We start from the raw sequence: 19,451 nt of genomic DNA, 5'->3' as shown, positions 1-19,451 counted from the left end.
GTCTTTCATCGCTGTGCAAACATTCTAGTAGCTGGGAGACCGGAACGCTCATGCTCAGGTTTCATGCGATTTCGGTTCATGCTCAGGCCAAGCTTGTTTATAGGGACATCGAGCACCCTTCTCCTTACTGGGGAAAATCGTCGGCATGCAAGAAGAAAGTGGTCAATTGTTTCTGGTTCCCCTCAGTGTATACACAAGGCAGATGCCGCCAAACCAGCCCTGTGTGTATAGAGATTTAGTGTTGGGGTAGGGCAACGCAGCCTCGTTAGTGTAACATCCAATCTACGTGTTGGGCAGAATTTATGGCTTAAGGGGTGATGGCAGTGACCTAGCGACAGTGGTGTATGTGGTTGGGGAAGCGGCAGAAACTAACGCACAAGTCATGGAAGCTTTTGCTAATGAGTCGGCACACAAGAGTTATAGTGCTTGCATAACTTAGTGCTTGCATAAATTGCTTACCACAAGTGGTAAGCAATCTGGACATAGAGTGAGTCGATGATAACAGCTACTCATGCATGAGAGGGCTTCAATCTGCACAGGGCTAGAACTACAGCTAGAAATTTGCTAAATAGATGGGAGTAAAATCGGGAAGTCTAATCGAATAGGCCCAATGTAGTGAATGAGAACTAATTCCTACACCTTGCGTATATTGTGTTCTCTTGTAGGTATATGTGACTTCTACCTCCTTTAATTATTTACAGGTACACAATGAGCTCTTTTAGAGTGCAGCTCTTGGGCGCCCATTCCTGGGTTGAGCGTCTGCGTACCTCGGCATAACCGTGCGAACGCGCTTGTGCCATGTACCGCTGGCGAGGTCGTCGTCTTCCACAGCTGGCTCCGATGCCGCTCATCGTCAGCGCCTTAGCCCCTTCTTGTGCTAAGGCGCTGACGGTGCTGGTCCACTGCCACTCAGTGCGGCGATTTCGGTCTCAAATTCTTTGCGAAATGGAAACACGTACGTATACAGCTGCGCTCAAATTTCACATTGGGAATATCGTAATCACCGGGATATTTTTTTGCGTTTTTTGTTGTTGTATTCTGGGATAACTTTTTCTATTTTGTTATTCACATTCAGTAAGTGCTTATGGGTAACTGGCGGTTCGCCAGACATTTGTTTGCCTTTTTGCCTGATTCCAAGACGTGTCTATAAATGTGCGACGAAACCTAGCATCATCACGGACATCACGCTTCCCTAAACAGAACAGAACAACCTCAGGATGACTGTCGAAGTTAATGCGATTAGCCTTGAAGCACTGTAGCGACACACCGCAATGCCGCTCCTGAAACGCGTACATGAGGCGTATACTGCAGCCGGGCTCCTCTCTGGCGCTTTCCTCAGGACAAGCTGCGCCATCTGGCGGCACCCACGCAAAGGCCGCGTGTGTCTGAATATATGACGCAGATTCGATCCAGCCCAGTACCGGATTAATTTCAAATTATTTTTAATGTGATTGTGATTCTTAGTTTGCGTCACGCACTTTTCGGTAGCTATGCTTGTACCTTTTTTGCGTGTCTAGATCATTTTACCGACAACTTTGGTCATGTGGGCAGTCCATGATATAATGGATAGAGAGAGCATAGTGCTACGTGTTCTGAGGGTACCGTGTTTGAAACCAACCGTTGGACGAACTGGGGTCACTAAGTATGCATATTAAGCTGACAGTGGGTATGTGCTGCCCTTCAATGAACCTCTTTGACACCAACTTTAGAGAGAGAGAGAGAGAGACAGCTTTATTCATCACAGGGGGGAGTTAATTCATGGGCTTGTCAGGAAGGCCAGATGGCCGCCAGGCAATGTGTGACAGCGACCTCTTTGGTTGGTTCGACGGCTCGCAGTTGCACATCCGGGCTCGAGCTAAGCAGCACTTCCTCCCACGATAAAGGTGAGGGAGAGGCCAAGAGATCGGGGGGAGGAGGTCCTCCTCACAGTCCCTGAGGATGTGACTGAGCGTAGCCAATTCGTCGCACAGGTGACAGTACGGACTTGCTGTCTGGGTAAGTGCGCCAGTATACGTAGGGGTTCACGTATGAGTGCGTCTGTAAACTGCGCCAGGTGATCTGACGCTTGTTTAGTTTACTGTGCAGTGCGAATGTAGTGCATCGTGCCAGATGATATTGGGTTATGTTGTGATACGAGTGCAGGGCTTTGTTTGAGGTCTCCGGTCCCAGCAGGCCCTCCGCTAGCTGACGAATCCTCGAGCATGTTGGTGGGCTGCTTCGTTACCTGGATTCCCTGCATGAGCCAGGTCCTATATCAACTCTACAGAGCGTGATTCTTCTCTGTTGTATATTGACTGTAGGAGCTTTAATGTGGTCTGTGCCACTATTCCTCACGCAAAGTTATGGTGGTTTTGGAGCCGCTTATAACTTTACAGGCATCTGTTGAGGCTGCGGCCAACGCAATGGCGGCTTCTTCTGCTTCGGTGGGTGTGGCAGCACGTAGAAAGCTCGAAGCTGTCTGTGCCTTGAGTCCTGCATGGGCCCGAAATGGTGCAAATGGTGTAGGTGTGGGGTCGATCAGAGTACTGGGCTGCGCCCACGTATGACACGGCGGAGTTGGTCCCGTACGTCTTGTGTAGCGCCTGGGCCCTTGCTCTTCTTCAGCCGTCATGGTGGCCGGCGAGTGTGTTTTTGGGGCAGCGGTTTGATGACGAACATGCCCCTTATGTGTGGTGGGATGGCGGCGAGGTCACTGCCAGTCGAGGACGCGCCGAGGCCCGTTCGAGCGAGGATCCAGCGGCCGGTCTTGCTATTTTGGAGACGGTGAACCTGTGATGTGTGGTGTGCTCCAGTGAGTTCATCGATGGTGTTGTGGACTCCCAGTTGAAGTTTCTCGGTGGATGTGTGCCTCGGTAAGCCGAGGACTACCTTGCATGTGTGTTGTATAATGCAGTCGAGGCAAGCTCGTTCCGTCTTCTGTAACTGGAGGTATGGTAGTGCATAGGTGAGACGGCTGACGACAAAGGCCTGGACTAGTTGGAGTAGGTCCTTCTCCTTCGTGGCTTGCATATGCGCACTCACTCTGTGTAGCAGTCTCGTGTTCTGGTATAATGTTATCTGGAGCCCGTCAATGGTGACGACGTTCCGCCGGTTCTGCTGTAGTATCACGCCCAGTGCTCGCATATGCTCGGCATGGGTGCCTGGTTGCCGGTTTACGCATATCGTGATGGGAGGGGGCGGTGACTTGTGCTTGCTTCGAGTGGGTGGCCGGATCAGGACGAGTTCCAACTTGTGCTGGAAGCACTCTAGTCCCGCTGCGTTCACGTGTTGCACGACTATGTCAGTAACATGTTGGAGCGTTTCTTCAACTGTGCCATCCGACTCTTCACATGTCCAGAGCGTGATGTCATCGGCATATAGCGTGTGTCCGAGTTCCGGGACTTCATTCAGTTAAGGAGGCAGGGTGCGCATTGCTAGGTTGAATAGGAATGGTGACAAGACTGCGCCTTTGCGGCATGCCGTTGTCACCGAACTGGATTACAGGCGAGCATTGACCACGAGCTCGACAGTCACATCTGTGAGGAACGACCTGGTGCAGTTGTAGGTTTGTTCGCCGAGTTGTAAGTCAGCTAAGCTCTCAAGCATGGCTGTGTGGCACATGTCATCAAAAAGCCTTATGGACGTCCGTACTCAGTAGAGCTTTCATGCTCGAACCACTGTCTGGATGCAAGAGGTTGTGTTGTAATTAAAGGAGGACGTCCTGGGCCGACAAGTGTGCTCAAAAAACGAAGAAACCGTGGGGGGTAGGAGACAGTGTTCCTCTGCAAAGATCTGCAAGTGGCAGAGCATTACATGCTCCATGAGCTTGCCTAGACAAGGCGAAAATTCTCTAGGTTCAGTTTCTTGCCTGGATTTGGTATGAACACCAACCGTGCGTATTCCCACTCAGGAGGTAAACAGCTGGAGTGCCAGCACTCATTCAAGTATTCGTTTATTGCTCCTATTGACTTCGGGACGAGGTTACGCAGTGCCTTGTTTGTAACCCCAATTTGAGTCACTATGGGCATGTGCGACTGGATATGTGTAGCCTCTTCACCGACAATGAAAAATCCTTTAGGGTTTGACCGATGCTGCGCGTTTTATACTCGACACGTTTCGGCAGTGGCAATATGGTGTGTCGCTAAATTGCTTCAATGTTAAATGCATTTAACATCGACTTTCATCGCGAGATAAAAGTTTTACCCGAATTTTTTTCTTCTGGCACATACCCAGTGATGCATGTTGGCGCCAAAGAGATTCATTAAAGAGCGACTCATACGCAGCGACACATCGTGCAATAGAAAAAGTTATGCCACCATTCACCGCAAGCACCTGTAGCAGGATGTAGGGCATTTCAGCCAGCTACAAATTGGCAGCAGTTTCACCTGAAGGGCAAAGCACTGGCCGCAATAGCAAGGTTTAGTGTTCCGCTTGAGCTCAACGGAGAGTGTTTTAACTAAATGCGAGTGTGAGCACATAAAGAACAGACTTTGAACTATAGAAGAAAAACGCATTACTACAAGAATTCGTTCATAAAAATGAGCACTAAGAAATGGTGAATCCAAAAAACATTCCTTTATTCTTGCACAGAGGAGCAGCTCAATTTACATTAAGTAGACATAGAGGAGGGATGTCGATTCGTGCACTGCAAAGTCAAAATGTGGCAGACATATGTCAACATACATGTCATACATGTCAACTTATTCATACTGCCCACTCTCTCTAGAATTAATTTTCGGCCAGCTCTTCGTAAGCAAAATACAATGTTACACAGCAAATTGGCGTGTCGTGAGGTGCAGAAGTCTGTTAGTAATGTGAATCACTCAGCACCAAATAAAAAAATAAATCTGTAAATCCTAGTGAAGAGCTTCATATTACCAACGGTGTCTCTCATTAGTGCACAACTAAAGTATAGTGACTTCATTCTACATTGGATGCTGTCTGGATAAACATATTGTGAATAGGTTAAATTTATTAAGAACATCTGGTTCTCTCGACTGCTTTTCTTTGGCAAATTGCAAGCAGAAGTATAATACACTAAAAGATGAGCACATACATCAAAAGTTTGCTCGCAGCCACCTTCTCTTACAAAAATAGAGCCAGGCAAAGCAGGCAGGTGGTATACAGATCATTAACTATATGATGCTGCCCGTTTACCTTGTTCATATTTTTCACTAACACTTCTGATGGTCTGCCTTTGGATTTCAGAAGCATCAATTAACACAGCACAACCTACAAGCAGAGTGCTTGTGCTAAGTACAAAAACGAATACCAGATGTTAAACAGCCTTTCACAGGATCTACGGGAGAAGTGAACACTTCCAAGTAGCATTTATTTAGAACACAAACAAAACAACAAAGAGGTCTCTGCTCTCATTCGCCCTATCTTGATGCCCTTTTCACAACTCAGCTTTGCAGCTCATAAGCTTAGCCTCGAAGCTCATTAGCTGATGACCGCTGCTGGTTATTATGCAGCCAACAAAACCAAGTTTTGAACCACTAGCCTCACATGGACGAAAAAAACCCTGTGGCACTGAGCGCGGAAGTCAAGTTGTGCAGCCCGGTGAATTGGTAGGTTACTTCCGGCACATTGTGGCGTCGATTTGTTTCACAGTAGACGATATCATCATGATCTTGCGCCTGTACATGGGGTCCTTCTCAATGGGGTTGCTGTGCAGGTAGACTGTGGCTAGCTTGGGGAAGTTTCTGAGCACCTCCACCTCTTCGAAGCTTTCTATCTCATTGTCATTGAACTGTAAAGGAGCAAAAAAAAGAAGAGAGAGGCAGCAGTTATAAGACAGAGCTGAACAGTTGAAATGGCATGCCACTTTTGCAGCCATTAAGTTGTGCAGTAAAAAGAAAGAGAGAAAAAAACCAAAAAGAGCTCATTAGTACATGTCTTTGCCTAATTACATTTTATAATGCCATCAGGCATGCGGGAAAGTTGCTTGTCACTAAAGATTGTGCAGATGTTTCATGATATGACAATGTTAATGTTCCATAGCTATTCCTTAATTACAAGGAACACTGTGATGAAGAGTGTCTGATCAATGACGATCACCATTAGATTCTTCATTCTGCACAAAAATTTGAATACACAGGCATTCCCAATCAATGGGCCCAAACAAAATGTGGCCATTTGGGCTGGAAATTATTCCTGCTCTTTGTTATTGTAATTCCTATCACAAAATTATAAGAATAATAATAAGCCCTCTACATGAAAGCTGAAGATGAAATGCATGAAGAGTAGTCTCATGCACGAGCTTGCGGAGAAGTGAATGTATTAGACAGCTACATGCATTCTATTTTAGGATTTTCGAATTCTGTAAAAGAATTCGTCGAGTCCCGCATGTAAAGCCCTGCATATGCACAAAAATCAAGGAACAAGATCTGTGATTCAGTGTGCGGAAACGCTATGGAAACACAACATACTATACAACACATAGAAGACATACTTAAGCAGCGAAGGCCTTCAGAACCGGCTATTTGCTTTGCTCACCCGCTGTGATGGCTGGGTAGCTATGAAGTTCTGCAGCTGAGTGAGAGGTGACGGCTTCGACTCCTAGCCACAGCATAAATGCACAAACACTTCTGTGCTTAGATTTAGGTGCACGTTAAAGAACCCCATGCGGTCAAAATTAATCCAGAGACTCCACTACGATGCCTCTCACAGCTCCAGTGTTGCCTTGCAATCTAAGCACTGTAGATAAGTCCATCTATATCAGCCCATTGCAAGAGCTAACAACAGATACTGTCAAAAAGTTTACTGGTGAAAGTGCACCAGCGAACTGAGCTCCGCTAACGCATCAAGCATGCCTTAAAACTTGAACATCCACAATGCGCAAACCACTGGCAATGGCACTGGAATAGGGCACCCCACTTCCTTACAGTATTGATTTAGATGGGCCTAAAGTAACAAAACGGTAAAGGTACAAAAGTATTCTTAATGAATGCCTATTATTCTGATGCCCGGGTATTCAGCGGCCAACCGGTCTGAGCTCGAGATGTTGCCAAGGGACAGGACCAGAACCGAATTGGTCTCAGCGAAACAATAAATGCAATAATAAATGCATTTATTAGTACAATGCCTTGGCACATATTGGTTGCCAAGGACACGTAGGTCAGAAAGCCAAGACCAAACCAATGGGAGCCATGAAAACAATGCAGTGATATAGTAGAAACTGCATAATGTTAACTCCCACCACGTGAATATCGGAGGAGCTCATTAGAGACATCAAGAAAGGCCCCAGTTCCATACCCAGAATTCTTCAATGTTGACAAGGTGTTTAATGTTGGTCAGGTGCTTGATCCTGTTGGCTGCAAGGTCTAACGTTTCCAGTTTTACCTGCGCATATAAGAGGAAATCCAAAGTTAGCAAAGAAGAAACGCAACCTGCAGCAATTAGTACCTACTCAATGTATCACTGACAACCTATGGTTCCTCTAGCATTTTCAATTGCAAAGTACAACATTCATCCCACACACACACACAAAAAAAAGAAAAAGTATTACAATAAGAAACACAACTGCCATGATTTGTTATAGATTCCACACTTTTCATATGCCTCGAAAAAATGGCCGACTGTTGATGACAAAAACCAGCTGTACTACAAGTGCAGTAGTGTGCCTTATTTAAAGAAATCTGAGTTCACCAAAGTGTTTAACACACAATTAGGTGCTTCAGAGGTTTATAATTATGGCATCAAGTATGTTATTAATTACATATAAGTCAGCACAACGAACAAACCTACTGCAAAAGTAAATTTTTTTAAACCCCTGAAGTTGAATAAGAAAGAAACCTTTGACCTAAGATATGTGAAAATAAGAGGAAGGAGCTGATAATGGCACTGAGTGCTAAATACGTCACATCCCACATACACACTAAATAGAATGTTCATGGCACATCTTTCCATTTTGTTATGCTAGGGGTACAAACAAAGTTCATCACAGAGCATGGTGATTTCATCGGCGATTTCTTATGTCCATATTGAACAACAAATGTATCCTACAAAAATCTGATTTTACCTCGGTGTAACATGCCTGATTATGAAGTATAGCACTTGTGTACTTATAGAAAAGTATGCTAAATGTGGGGACAATGTTATTTGATTTTTTCTCCAAGCTATGAGACCACAACTATGGAATGAATTAAGTGGTTTGATCAAATCTGCCAACATTTACGTTATGCCTCAACATGTGAACAAAGATGACAGTACAACTCAGAGCTTTCTTTGGGTTTGTAGTCTGTTCAAGAGCCAACATGCAGTGTCGTACATGAAGCTGCAAACAGGCACCAATAAGACCATTTGAATAAAAAGGAGAGATGCTACTTACATTGTTTTCAAGGTTTTCGATGCGCTCAATGCCATTGTGAGACATGTACAAGTGACAGAGGTTCTTGTTCTCATGCAGCCCTTCAAGCTTCACTATTCGGTTACTCTAGGAGGAAAAGAGCAACAATATTTTACTGAACCAGCCCTGAAAGAAATTTGTGTCATGCAACAAAATAAGTTGAGAGCACACTACAGTCGAACTTCGATATAACAAACACTGATATCTAATGAATTATTCAATGAAAGAATTGAAATACTGAAATTTTCTTGGAAATGTCAGCATGTAATGAATGCATGCTTACTACAAATATTGAATGTTATGAAGGTATTTTCGTGTCGGGTGCGACCTTGTTATACTGAGGTTCAACTGCTTTACAAAGGAGATAAAACCAGTTAGTTGAATTAATATACTGAAAATGCCCACATAACATGGGATGAAGACGTATCTAAGGCAAGCCAATAAAGCATTGCCAGTTGTGTGGTGTAGGGCTCGAGGTGCCTTCAAGCACCTGATTTCCAGTTTGCACTTGTTGACGGCCACTGTCAAGATAGGATCTCTGGAACTGCTACTGCAGTGTCAACATGAAGGACATTCTAAATGCCCTGGACCTATGTTCCCATGCAAATCCCATAAGTGACATGTGTGAACACACATTACTGAGTTGTCCCCTGACTGTTCTCCTGGGCACTGTATTCTAGGCATTTTTGTCATCTCCCCCCCACTAATCTTGAAATGCTGGAGGAGAAGGATGTTGTTGGCTACAGGCAGATATAGCCTTTCAAGACATGCTGGCAGCTCCACCCAAGCACCTCCTCTCCGGAAAATTTCAGAAATGAAAAAGCTATAGGTAGTTATGTCTTTCAGTTCACCATCTTTCACAAGTGTAGTGCGGGATGAGTGAACAAGACAACGCAAAGACCACGGCGGAACAGGACAGTAGCCTACAGCTTATGAGCCATCCAGCTTACGATGCCAAACTGCCTCCCCCTGATGATTTAATACCCTGAAAAGAGTCTGCTAAATGTTACCAATCTCAAGCGAAGAACTAATCAGTGAACTAATCGCAGCACTAATAAGAACTAATCACGGGCTATGACATCCAGGAGGAGTTGCAAAACCTCCCTCCTGAATGTCCAGTTGCCTCGCAGAAACACCATGTCATTCACACAAGTACATGGAGTGCCTAAGTGAATTTACTATGAAGTTTCACTGGTTTCCCTTGCATGTAGGTGTAGTAGGCTATGAGGTGGCTGATAGACTTGCCTGTGGTACCTTAGAACTCAGGCCAATGAAGAACGCCCACTAAGGACCCTTAATGTCTTCTTAAACAAGCTGTTGCCAGCCATGTTTAGTCTTTATGGTCCTGCGCGACAAAGGGACTGAGCAGACCAGGGGCATCCTTGCTACACTGCCTCTGCGCAAGTTCAGTGCATACTCTGGAATGGCTACACAAGAGGACTCACTGCATCGCCATTCTGTGTGACTTGCAAGACTCATTGTGATCTTGAACACTATTTGTTAGAGTGTCTTTGACTTGCTACAGAGCGCAGTTCTTTTGTTGAAGGGCCAGACATTGTCCCTCTGCAAGCAAATTCTCACCCAGCCCACCACACGTTGGACATCGTACCTTAACTTTTGTGACTTTTCATGCTCAGCAAGCCGCTATATAGTCAGCCTAGGTTCAGCACCCTCATACAGTAAATCAGTAATGTGAGAGCCTTGGTCCATGTGCCAAGTTTGCATTCTGAAAACAGGAGAACAGATACCTTGGTTCTGTAACTATGAGACATAGATCCAGGCTTAGTACAAAGTGTAACTCGTAAGAGCAACGGGCTTTCGGCAAATGAGTCCGCACAATGTTGCCATCTCGTGCAAGCAGAACATAGAAAAAGTCAGTCACCATTACCATGTCCCGCACACGCGGAGAGCTTGCAGCGTTGTGTCCCCACTACATTCTGTGAGGTGGGTGTCAGAATCTTTATACAATGTGCAATAAAAACCAGACTGTCTTTGCATTTATGAAACATGTGCACCACATACGGTCCACTGGCATCATAACATCAGTGTGTCATTTACACATCTCTGCCGTGTGCTGTCAGAGCTGAGATTTTGAAGACGACAACCTGACGGATGTATCTGGTGCATTGTAAACTATTACATGACAATTTGACTTAATGACATTTTGTATATTACATATGAATTTCACAAAACTTCACGTATCATTGAAACAAATTTGACTAAATTTCGTGTAGTACAATTGACTCACCCCCCTAAAGAAGTTATGATGATGTGTTGTGTTTAGTGGCGCAAGGGCCAGGTTTGGCCAAAGAGCGCCATGACAAGTGTTAATGTTGACGATGTATTATGGAAGATGTGATTTAGCTGTAAAGTGGCCTAAAAATAGTCGCTGTAAAGTGCGTAAAATCTATGTGCTATAAAATTATGGCGATGATTAATGGCGAGTACTATGAATATTAAAATCCATCGTAGAAGGATGATGCAAATTATAAAATATATAAGATGGTAAAATTACTTGGAGCACTGCTGCCTCGCCAGAGCCCTTGAACCACAAGGGCCTAGAGGCATGTGCTATTCAAAAATAATTATCATAGCGCCATCCTCTGAAGAGAGGAGACGCTACGAACATGTGGGGCTAAAAACATGAAACACAACATCTTTCAGATAACTTAGAACTGCGACGGTGTCAAATAGCGGTTCTGGGCCGAGTAACATTACTGGATGAAGGGGGATCTGCTGCTGGTATGCTATGGGAAAATGTTTCTTTCTTTCATATTCGGCTTTCCGACACTCCAGAAGGGCGTGGAGGACGGTGAGCCTCTCCCCGCATCTACCGCAGGTTGGAGGCTCGTTTCTGGTGAGTAAATAGTTATGTGTGCCGAATGTGTGTCCTATTCTTATACGACAGAATAGGACATCTGTCCGGCGTGATTTTGTAACGGAAGGCCAGAATCCTAACTGTGGCTTTATCACGTGGAGCTTATTATTTGTTTCCGCGTCCCATAGGCGTTGCCACTGGTTCCGTAGTTTCCTCCGTAAGAAGGGCTTCAGGTCTGTGACAGGAACTACAGCGGTGCGATTAGCGGAATATGATGCAACTGACGTGGCCATCTGGTCCGCTAGAACGTTACCTTCGATGCCCCTATGACCTGGCACCCAGCATATGATGACATGCTGATTACCTATATACGCTTTACACAGAGCAGAATAGAGTTCGTTAATTACCGGATTTTTGTGGTTAGAGAATGCCATCAGGGCCTTCACAACACTAAGGGAATCCGTATATATGACTGCTTTCTGGAGTTTTGATTTTCTGATATGCTTCACAGCCGACAATAGTGCGTAGGCCTCAGCCGTAAAGATACTAGTTTCCGCATGTAGTACATCGGTTTCCGAGAAGGATGGCCCGACAGCTGCGTAGGACACCCCGTCGTGTGACTTCGATGCGTCTGTGTAGAACTCCGTGCAGGAGTGTTTGTGCTGGAGTTCCCGGAAATGCATTTGGATTTCAATGTCTGAAGCGTGTTTCGTAACTTGCATGAAAGATATATCGCATTGTATGAGCTGCCACTCCCAAGGAGGTAGCAGCTTGGCTAGATGCATTAGGCGAAGTTCGAGGAGTGGAACACGCATTTCATGACTAAGCTCCCTCACACGCAGCGAGAAAGGCTGTCTTACGGAAGGACGATTACGAAACAGTGTAGCATATGTCATATCATTAATGGTGTTAAAACAGGGATGTTCAGGATTAGAGTGGACTTTCAAAAAATATGTTTGGCTGATGTATGTTCTCTGGATATGAAGTGACCACTCATTCGATTCTGCATATAAACTTTGTATGGGACTCGTTCTGAAAGCACCAGTGGCCAGCCGGATTCCTAGATGGTGGACTGGGTCCAGCATCTTTAGTGCGCTCGGGGCGGCAGAGTGATAAATCACGGCACCATAGTCTAATCGTGATCGAATGAGGCTTTTATAGAGTTTCAATAAACACTTCCTGTCACTACCCCACGTAGTGTGGGATAGAAGTTTCATTATGTTCATTGTTTTTAGACATCTTTCTTTAAGATGTTTAATGTGGGGGACGAAAGTGAGTCTGTAGTCAAGTATGATACCTAGGAATTTGTGCTCTTTGCTGATAGGTATTCGTTGTCCACACAGTTCTAAGGAAGGATCCGGAACCAGGCCTCTCTTTCTTGTAAAAAGAACACAAGAGCTTTTGTTAGGGTTGATCTTAAATCCATTCTTGTCTGCCCACATTGAGACTTTGTTCAGGCCATGCTGTACCTGTCTCTCGCACACTGCGAGGTTACAGGATTTGAAAGCTATCTGAATGTCGTCCACGTAGACAGAGTAAAAGATGGCCTGAGGTAATGAAGCGCGAAGCGTGTTCATCTTCACGATGAAGAGCGTGCAGCTGAGCACGCCTCCTTGGGGTACACCCGTTTCTTGCGTAAAAGGACGTGAGAGTGCATTGCCTACTTTTACCCAGAACGTACGATTTGACAGATAGCTTTCCATTATGTTAAGCATATTACCGTGGATGCCCATTTCTGACAGGTCTCTTAAGATTCCGTAACGCCACGTTGTGTCATACGCCTTTTCCATATCGAGAAATATCGATAGGAAGAACTGTTTATGTATGAATGCCTCCCGAATATTTGCTTCAACACGTACGAGATGATCGGTTGTGGACCGCCCTTCTCGAAAGCCGCATTGATAAGGATCAAACATTTCGCTCATTTCAAGGAAATGGATCAGTCGCCGATTAATCATTTTTTCAAATACCTTACAAAGGCAACTTGTGAGGGCTATCGGGCGGTAACTTGCCACTGAGGAAGGGTCTTTACCTTGTTTCAAAACAGGGACCACAATAGCTTCCTTCCATGCGGTTGGAAGGTAACCTGCATCCCAGATGGTGTTGAAAAGTGTGAGTAGTGTAACTTGCGTGTCATCGTGTAAGTTTTTGAGCATTTCATACATGATTCTGTCAGATCCGGGTGCAGAGCTCTTGCATGAGCTCAAGGCAGCTTTCAACTCAGCAATACTGAATGGGCAGTTGTAGGATTCACTCTGTGGACATTTTCTTTTGAGTGGCTTACATTCTTCTATTTGCTTATATTTCAGGAAGGATTTCGAATAATGTTTTGAACTTGACACACTCTCAAAGTGCTCCCCAAGTGAGTCTGCCTGATGTTGCAGCGTATCACCCTGTGTGTTTACCAGAGGGAGTGAATATGTTTGTCTCCCTCTAATTCTATTTACGCGGTTCCAGACTTTCGCCTCATCTGTAAACGAGTTGATGTTCGATAAAAACTTTTGCCAGCTCTCTCTTCTGGCCTGTCGGCGGGTTCTCCTGCCTTGAGACTTAACTTTCTTAAAGTTAACGAGATTCTCTGCAGTGGGCGAAGCGCGTAGCAACCCCCACGCTTTGTTTTGATTCCTACGTGCGACTCTACATTCATCGTTCCACCACGGGACATGCCGTTTGCATGCCGAGCCACTTACTTCACGTATGCATTTAGATGCGGCATCTATAATAAAAGCTGTAAGGTAATCCACAGCAGCATCAATTTGTAACGAGGACATGTTATCCCATGATATGCTAGTTATGGTTCGGAATTTCTCCCAGTCGGCTGTGTCAACCTGCCACCTAGGAGCCTGTGGTAGATATTCGTTTTCTTTAAGTGTTCTTAATAGTATGGGGAAGTGGTCGCTTCCGTAAGGATTGTTCGCAACTTCCCACTCCAGTTCAGGCAGTATAGACGGGGAAACTATGCTGAGATCAATTGAAGAAAAGGTATTATTTGCAAGACAGTAATAAGTGGGTTTCTTCTTATTCAAAAGGCACGCACCAGAAGAAAAAAGGAACTGTTCAACAAGACGACCTCGCGCATCTATACGACAGTCACCCCACAGGGAGCTGTGCGCATTGAGATCGCCAAGAACAACATAAGGTTCTGGCAATTCGTCTATAAATGACTGGAATTCATGTTTGTTTAATTTGTAGTGTGGGGGTACATAAAGCGAGCTAATGGTGATGAGTTTGTTTAGGAGGACAGCTCGAACTGCCACTGCTTCAAGAGGCGTTTGGAGCTGTAAATGTTGACACGCAATGCTTTTGTGGATAACTATAGCTACACCTCCCGATGATGCGATAGCATCATCGCGATCTTTGCGAAAAGTTATATACTGTCGGAGAAAGTTTGTGTGTTTTGATTTTAGGTGTGTTTCCTGTAAACACAGCACTTTTGGATTGTGTTTGTGTATGAGTTCTTGTACGTCATCCAGGTTTCTAAGAAGACCTCTGACGTTCCATTGGATAATTTGTGTATCCATATTTATTTTAAATAAGTACTGTGTCTACGGAAAGGGAGGTGATGCCTTAGGTTACAGAGCTCTTTTGAGGCCCTGTAACCGGGGTTTTGTTTTTTCTGGAGCGCTCGAGGGAACCTCGCCGCTCCTTAGGCGCTTGCTGCGCCGTAGGTATAGGTGTTGTGTCCATTGCCTCTTGTGAGGCGCCGGACACGCGCTCTTGCGAGCGAGAAGTTTTTCGTGAGAGTCTCACCTCGGAAGGCAAGACCCCTGCACCCACCAGCCCTGAGGTCGATGGGGCTCCCTGTGGGATTTGGCTGCGCCGGCTGTTGCCAGCGCTGGGAGGGGCCGGGGAGGTCGAGGCAGCCTCAGCTGCGCCTACCTTCGTGGCCGTTATCGGTCCTGCGGGATCGCTGCGTGCAGCGCAGGTTGCCGCAGATAACTCTTGTGGGACCGGCAACCCAAGGGTAGCCGGGCCTGGTTGCTGGTTGGATGGAGTAGGCTTACCTACTTCCACCCTGGGGGCAGGAGCCAAAGGTGCCTGCTCGCTGCACGCGGGCAGGGCACTCGGCGATTGCCGCTGCGACGCTGCCCCCCGACGCGCCGCATCAGCATAAGGTGTGTTGTGGAATGGAGAGCACCTTTTACGGGCTTCCTTAAATGAAATGTTTTCTTTGACTTTGAGGGTAATTATTTCTTTTTCTTTCTTCCAGTTCGGACAGGAGCGTGAGTAGGCTGGATGGTCACCACTGCAGTTCACACAGCGAGGTGTGCCACTGCAGTTGTCGGAGGGGTGGCCCTGGACTCCACACTTTGCACAAGTTATTTGACCACGGCAGCTCTGCGAGCCATGGCCGAACCTCTGACATTGGAAACACCGTCTAGGGTTGGGGATAAATGGTCGAACATTTAACCTGTTGTATCCTGTTTCGATGGTTTCTGGCAGTACGCTGGATGAAAATGTTAGGATAAGATGTTTAGTGGGGATTTCCTTGTTGTCACGTCTAATTTTAATACGTTTTACGTCAGTAACATTTTGTTCTTTCCACCCTTCCAGGAGTTCAGTTTCTGTCAAGTCTAGGAGGTCTGCCTCTGACAAGACTCCCCGTGAGCTGTTCATTGTTCGGTGTTGTGAAATAGAAATTGGTATGTTACCAAATGTCACAAGACTGCCAAGCTTCTTGTACTGATGTTTCTGAGGGATCTCAAGGAGAAGGTCACCGCTAGCCATTTTCGTTACCTTATAACCTGACCCTAAGGCTTCGGTCAAAGATTTTGCTACTGTGAATGGAGAAATGAATCTGGCTTGCTTTTCAGGATTTTCACTATGGACAACATGGTACTTCGGGTAGTTCTCTTTTATGCGGGTCAAACATGTGCTGAAGTCTTCGGTGCGTCCCCTCTTCTGAGGGTGACGATCAAGTAGGCGGGGAAATGCGGGTGTTCCCATGGTATTTCGGTTTGTGTTCGGCAGCAATGGCGGCCACCCACCACGGAGCCCAACATGGGGACGCTGCAGGCCTTAACCCGTAAGGCTGCAGGCGCCAGCCGTACATTGCTACTATAACCTAATATATTATACCCAAGGGAGGGCAGATACACAAGGTTAACCCTTGCCGCCGGGAAACTAGGAAGTGAGGAGAAATGATGAGAAGACAGGAAAGATGAAAAAGGCGAGAGAGAAAGACGAAGATTGGAGAGGAGGACAGGAAAAGGCGACTGCCGATTTCCCCCGGGAGGGTCAGTCCGGGGGTGCCGTCTACGTGAAGCCGAGGCCAAAGGGGTGTGTTGCCGCCGCCGAGGGGCCGTAAAGGTCCAAACACCCGGCATTGGCTCAACCCCCAGGATCCCCTTTTCCCCGGACACGGCTAAGCCGCGCACGGCTACGTGCGGGAGGGTCCAACCCTCGTGTGCTCGGGTCCGTGGTGTCGCAACACACCAAACGCCTGCTGATGCAGACGCCCCTGCGGGGCCTAAAGAAGTTACAGTTCTACCCTATGCATCAGTCATTACTGTCGTAGGTTGCAGGTTTTGTCTGCATATGGATCTTCTATGCGGTGCCATCACATGCACCGCTCATTTGGCAGACCGTCGAGCAGCGCTTGAATCCTTTTGTTTAGCAACAGCACTACGCTGCTTCCAACTAGTGTGGGCATACACAAACAGTAAGATTCAGCTAGAAAAGGCTCACTTGAATACTGAGAAGCTCCAGCTGTTTAAGAGGCTCAAGGTTTTGAAGCTTGGAGATCCTGTTCTTCCCCAAGAAAAGGCTTTTCACTTTTGCTAGCCGGTCCAAGTTTTCAATGACCTGTAATTGGCAACAAGCCATGACCACAGTGAACCCTTCCTCCCCCAAATGCCAGCTAAGAACTGCACATAGCAACAGGCCTACAGTTGAGCAAACAAAACATTGAAGAGGTGAAATAATAAAGGATACCAAAATGACCTGCTGTTACAAATTAACTAAAAAAAGAAAAGAAAGAACAAAATCCTACTACTGGCGTCAACTATACTGTTCTATGGATTGCACCCGCAATAAGCACTTGGCAAAATGAACACTATGGCAGGAACATCTAATTTCTACTTATGTGACAAATAACTATGCAGTTTCCTGCGCTTGCATATAGGTTTAGTTGTCTCAGCTGGGGTCATTTTGGTAGTGATAATGCCCTGTAAACTACATATCAACAAAATCTGCCACATTACACTGTACGGTATGATTTAAAGAAAGGTAGAGGATGAAAAACTTAAGGTTTTGTGTAAATGAGATCATGTCTTCATGAATGCCTCTAAGAAAGCCAACTTAGTGGAGCAGACAAATGTTAGTTTCATGCAAGCAAGTATTCGCAATATTTTACTATATGTGCACATAGCCAACTGGACACTCTATTTACTAGCTTATGCATTAAACAATTTACTACAGCTAAAGCATGGTAACAGTTTAATTCTTTCGCATGAGCCTGCTAACTGAATCACAGCCATGTAGGGATTGTGAATGGTGTGCTCCAAAGGATGGCAGTGATACTAATGAGTGTCTGTGGTCTCAAAATGGCTGCTCACTGAGCCCAAATCGCAGGATAAGCCATTTTTGATCCTTACACTCGTAACGTAAGACGTAAGAGTTTAACTCGTGCCGTCTTACGTTGCTGCCACTTTTCCCAGCTAACTGCTCGCATGATCCGACAAGCGTGACAAAGCGATGTAGATGCCACAGGTTCTGCCCGCAATATTCTTTTAGTTTAACAGTGGTGCAATAAAGCAGTGTCCCCAATATACAGAAGAAAAAATTAGTAGACTAAGTGCTATAAAATGAAAACCTCCAGGTGAAGGTTCAAGGGCAGTCGTCAATCTGCATGCTGAGTCACTACTACACAGTGTTGGTAACTTCTTGGACAAAGTTGCCAGGCTGTGGCTCAAAACACTTCACCTTTAGCAAAATGTCACTAAGTGATGATAATGATTTGTTTGGAATTTCGCCTTTTTTAAATGTTGTATTCATTTTTATAGCATTTAGATGTCTTCCTGATTATTTTCAATGAAGCTTTAAATTCTTGCGATGACAAGCCAAATGTTGGCATGTGAAAAGGCAATGTTGCAAAAACAGTGTTGAATGTAAAAGCAAAGATATCCAGTTTAGCTGTGCCTGTACAGCTGACTTCTACGATCAGAGAAGCAATTACTCAGTCGATGCTGTTGGAAACATTGACTGGCCTGCAAAAGTTCACTAAAGATGCTGCTAAGACACCAAAAAGGCAAAGTTGTCATTCAGATGACTAAAAATTCGCTATATTCAGCAACTTTCTTGCTAAGTTACCAACACTGCTATCGCGTATCCTTTCTGCCCTAATTATCATCATAAAACCTTGCTGCTCTTTTCATACCCGAGACAGAAGGTCTGAAAACCAGCACCCCTTATTAAGTAAATCTTCCATGAAATAAATGAATCCCAGACTATTATATGATTTTACTAGGTGTTGAGAATATAGCACATTATGTTTTTTTTTCATTTTGGCAGAAACACTACAAATAACAATTTGCAAAAAGACAGACAGCATTACAAAAGGCATGGAGGAGCAAATAGTTAAATGAAAGCATACTAAGGAAACGTGGAGTTAAAACCTAGCAAAATTGTGCAACACTTGCCTTGATTCGGTTGCCACCTAGCTCAAGCATCTCAAGGTTGACAAGATGATCAAGGTTCTCAATCTTGCTAATCCTGTTGTTCACCAGGAACAGTTTCTTTAGCTTCACAAGCTTGTCAAGGTTCTCAATGTGTGTTAACCGGTTGAATGAGATGTCCAGTGTTCTTGATCACAGATGTGCAAAGAACATAAAAGAGAAAGATCCTTATGCAGCCTTTAGGCAAACTACACAGCTTTTATTAAACAATTTGACTAAGGTAAGGAAAGGAAGAAGGTTGAGTTTACACTACATACTATGCCTCCTTAGTAACCCCTTAGCAACCATAATGCACAGGTCTGAATTAATGATGAGTAGCACTTTAAATTAGCTGTGACAAATACGTTTTTACCAAACAGTCAATGGTTGAGACACTACCCCTCATAGCCCATTATGGCAACACCGATAGCTGCATAGCTGGAACTGAAATGGACTATCCAACTGGCAAGCATTCCAACAGAGACGACAGATGCCCCTAGTGGGGCACCATATTGTGAAAGCAAGCAGCAATGTGCTTGTAGGTTCTCAGCTCTGTGCATTTGAAAAACAATCAGCATGAGAAACAAAGACAGGCAGGTCACCCCAGCAATGAAGCACTATGCTAGGGGCTGGCTAATATGCAGTTGAA

The 19,451-nt window shown here is 45.3% G+C and overlaps 1 protein-coding gene across 4 annotated transcripts in view; it reads right to left on the bottom strand.

Moving 5' to 3' along the window:
- Positions 1–4,534: 4,534 nt before the first annotated feature.
- The window catches only part of LOC126543714 (uncharacterized), a 28,323-nt gene continuing 13,406 nt past the window's right edge, over positions 4,535–19,451 (bottom strand). For all 4 annotated transcript variants that reach the window (XM_055062580.2, XM_055062577.2, XM_055062579.2 and 1 more), the window contains 5 exons: positions 18,788–18,950; positions 16,836–16,952; positions 8,312–8,416; positions 7,237–7,323; positions 4,535–5,731 (listed from right to left, as the gene is read on the bottom strand). In XM_055062580.2, the coding sequence (XP_054918555.2) occupies positions 5,555–5,731; positions 7,237–7,323; positions 8,312–8,416; positions 16,836–16,952; positions 18,788–18,950 (649 nt within the window). In that variant the 3' untranslated portion in view covers positions 4,535–5,554. The remainder of the gene's footprint in view (positions 5,732–7,236; positions 7,324–8,311; positions 8,417–16,835; positions 16,953–18,787; positions 18,951–19,451) is intronic.

Source organism: Dermacentor andersoni, chromosome 3, assembly GCF_023375885.2.
Source record: "Dermacentor andersoni chromosome 3, qqDerAnde1_hic_scaffold, whole genome shotgun sequence".
NCBI classification, from domain to species: domain Eukaryota; kingdom Metazoa; phylum Arthropoda; class Arachnida; order Ixodida; family Ixodidae; genus Dermacentor; species Dermacentor andersoni.
The sequence above is the reverse complement of the archived record's forward strand: the minus strand, read 5'-3'. Positions and strand labels throughout refer to the sequence as shown.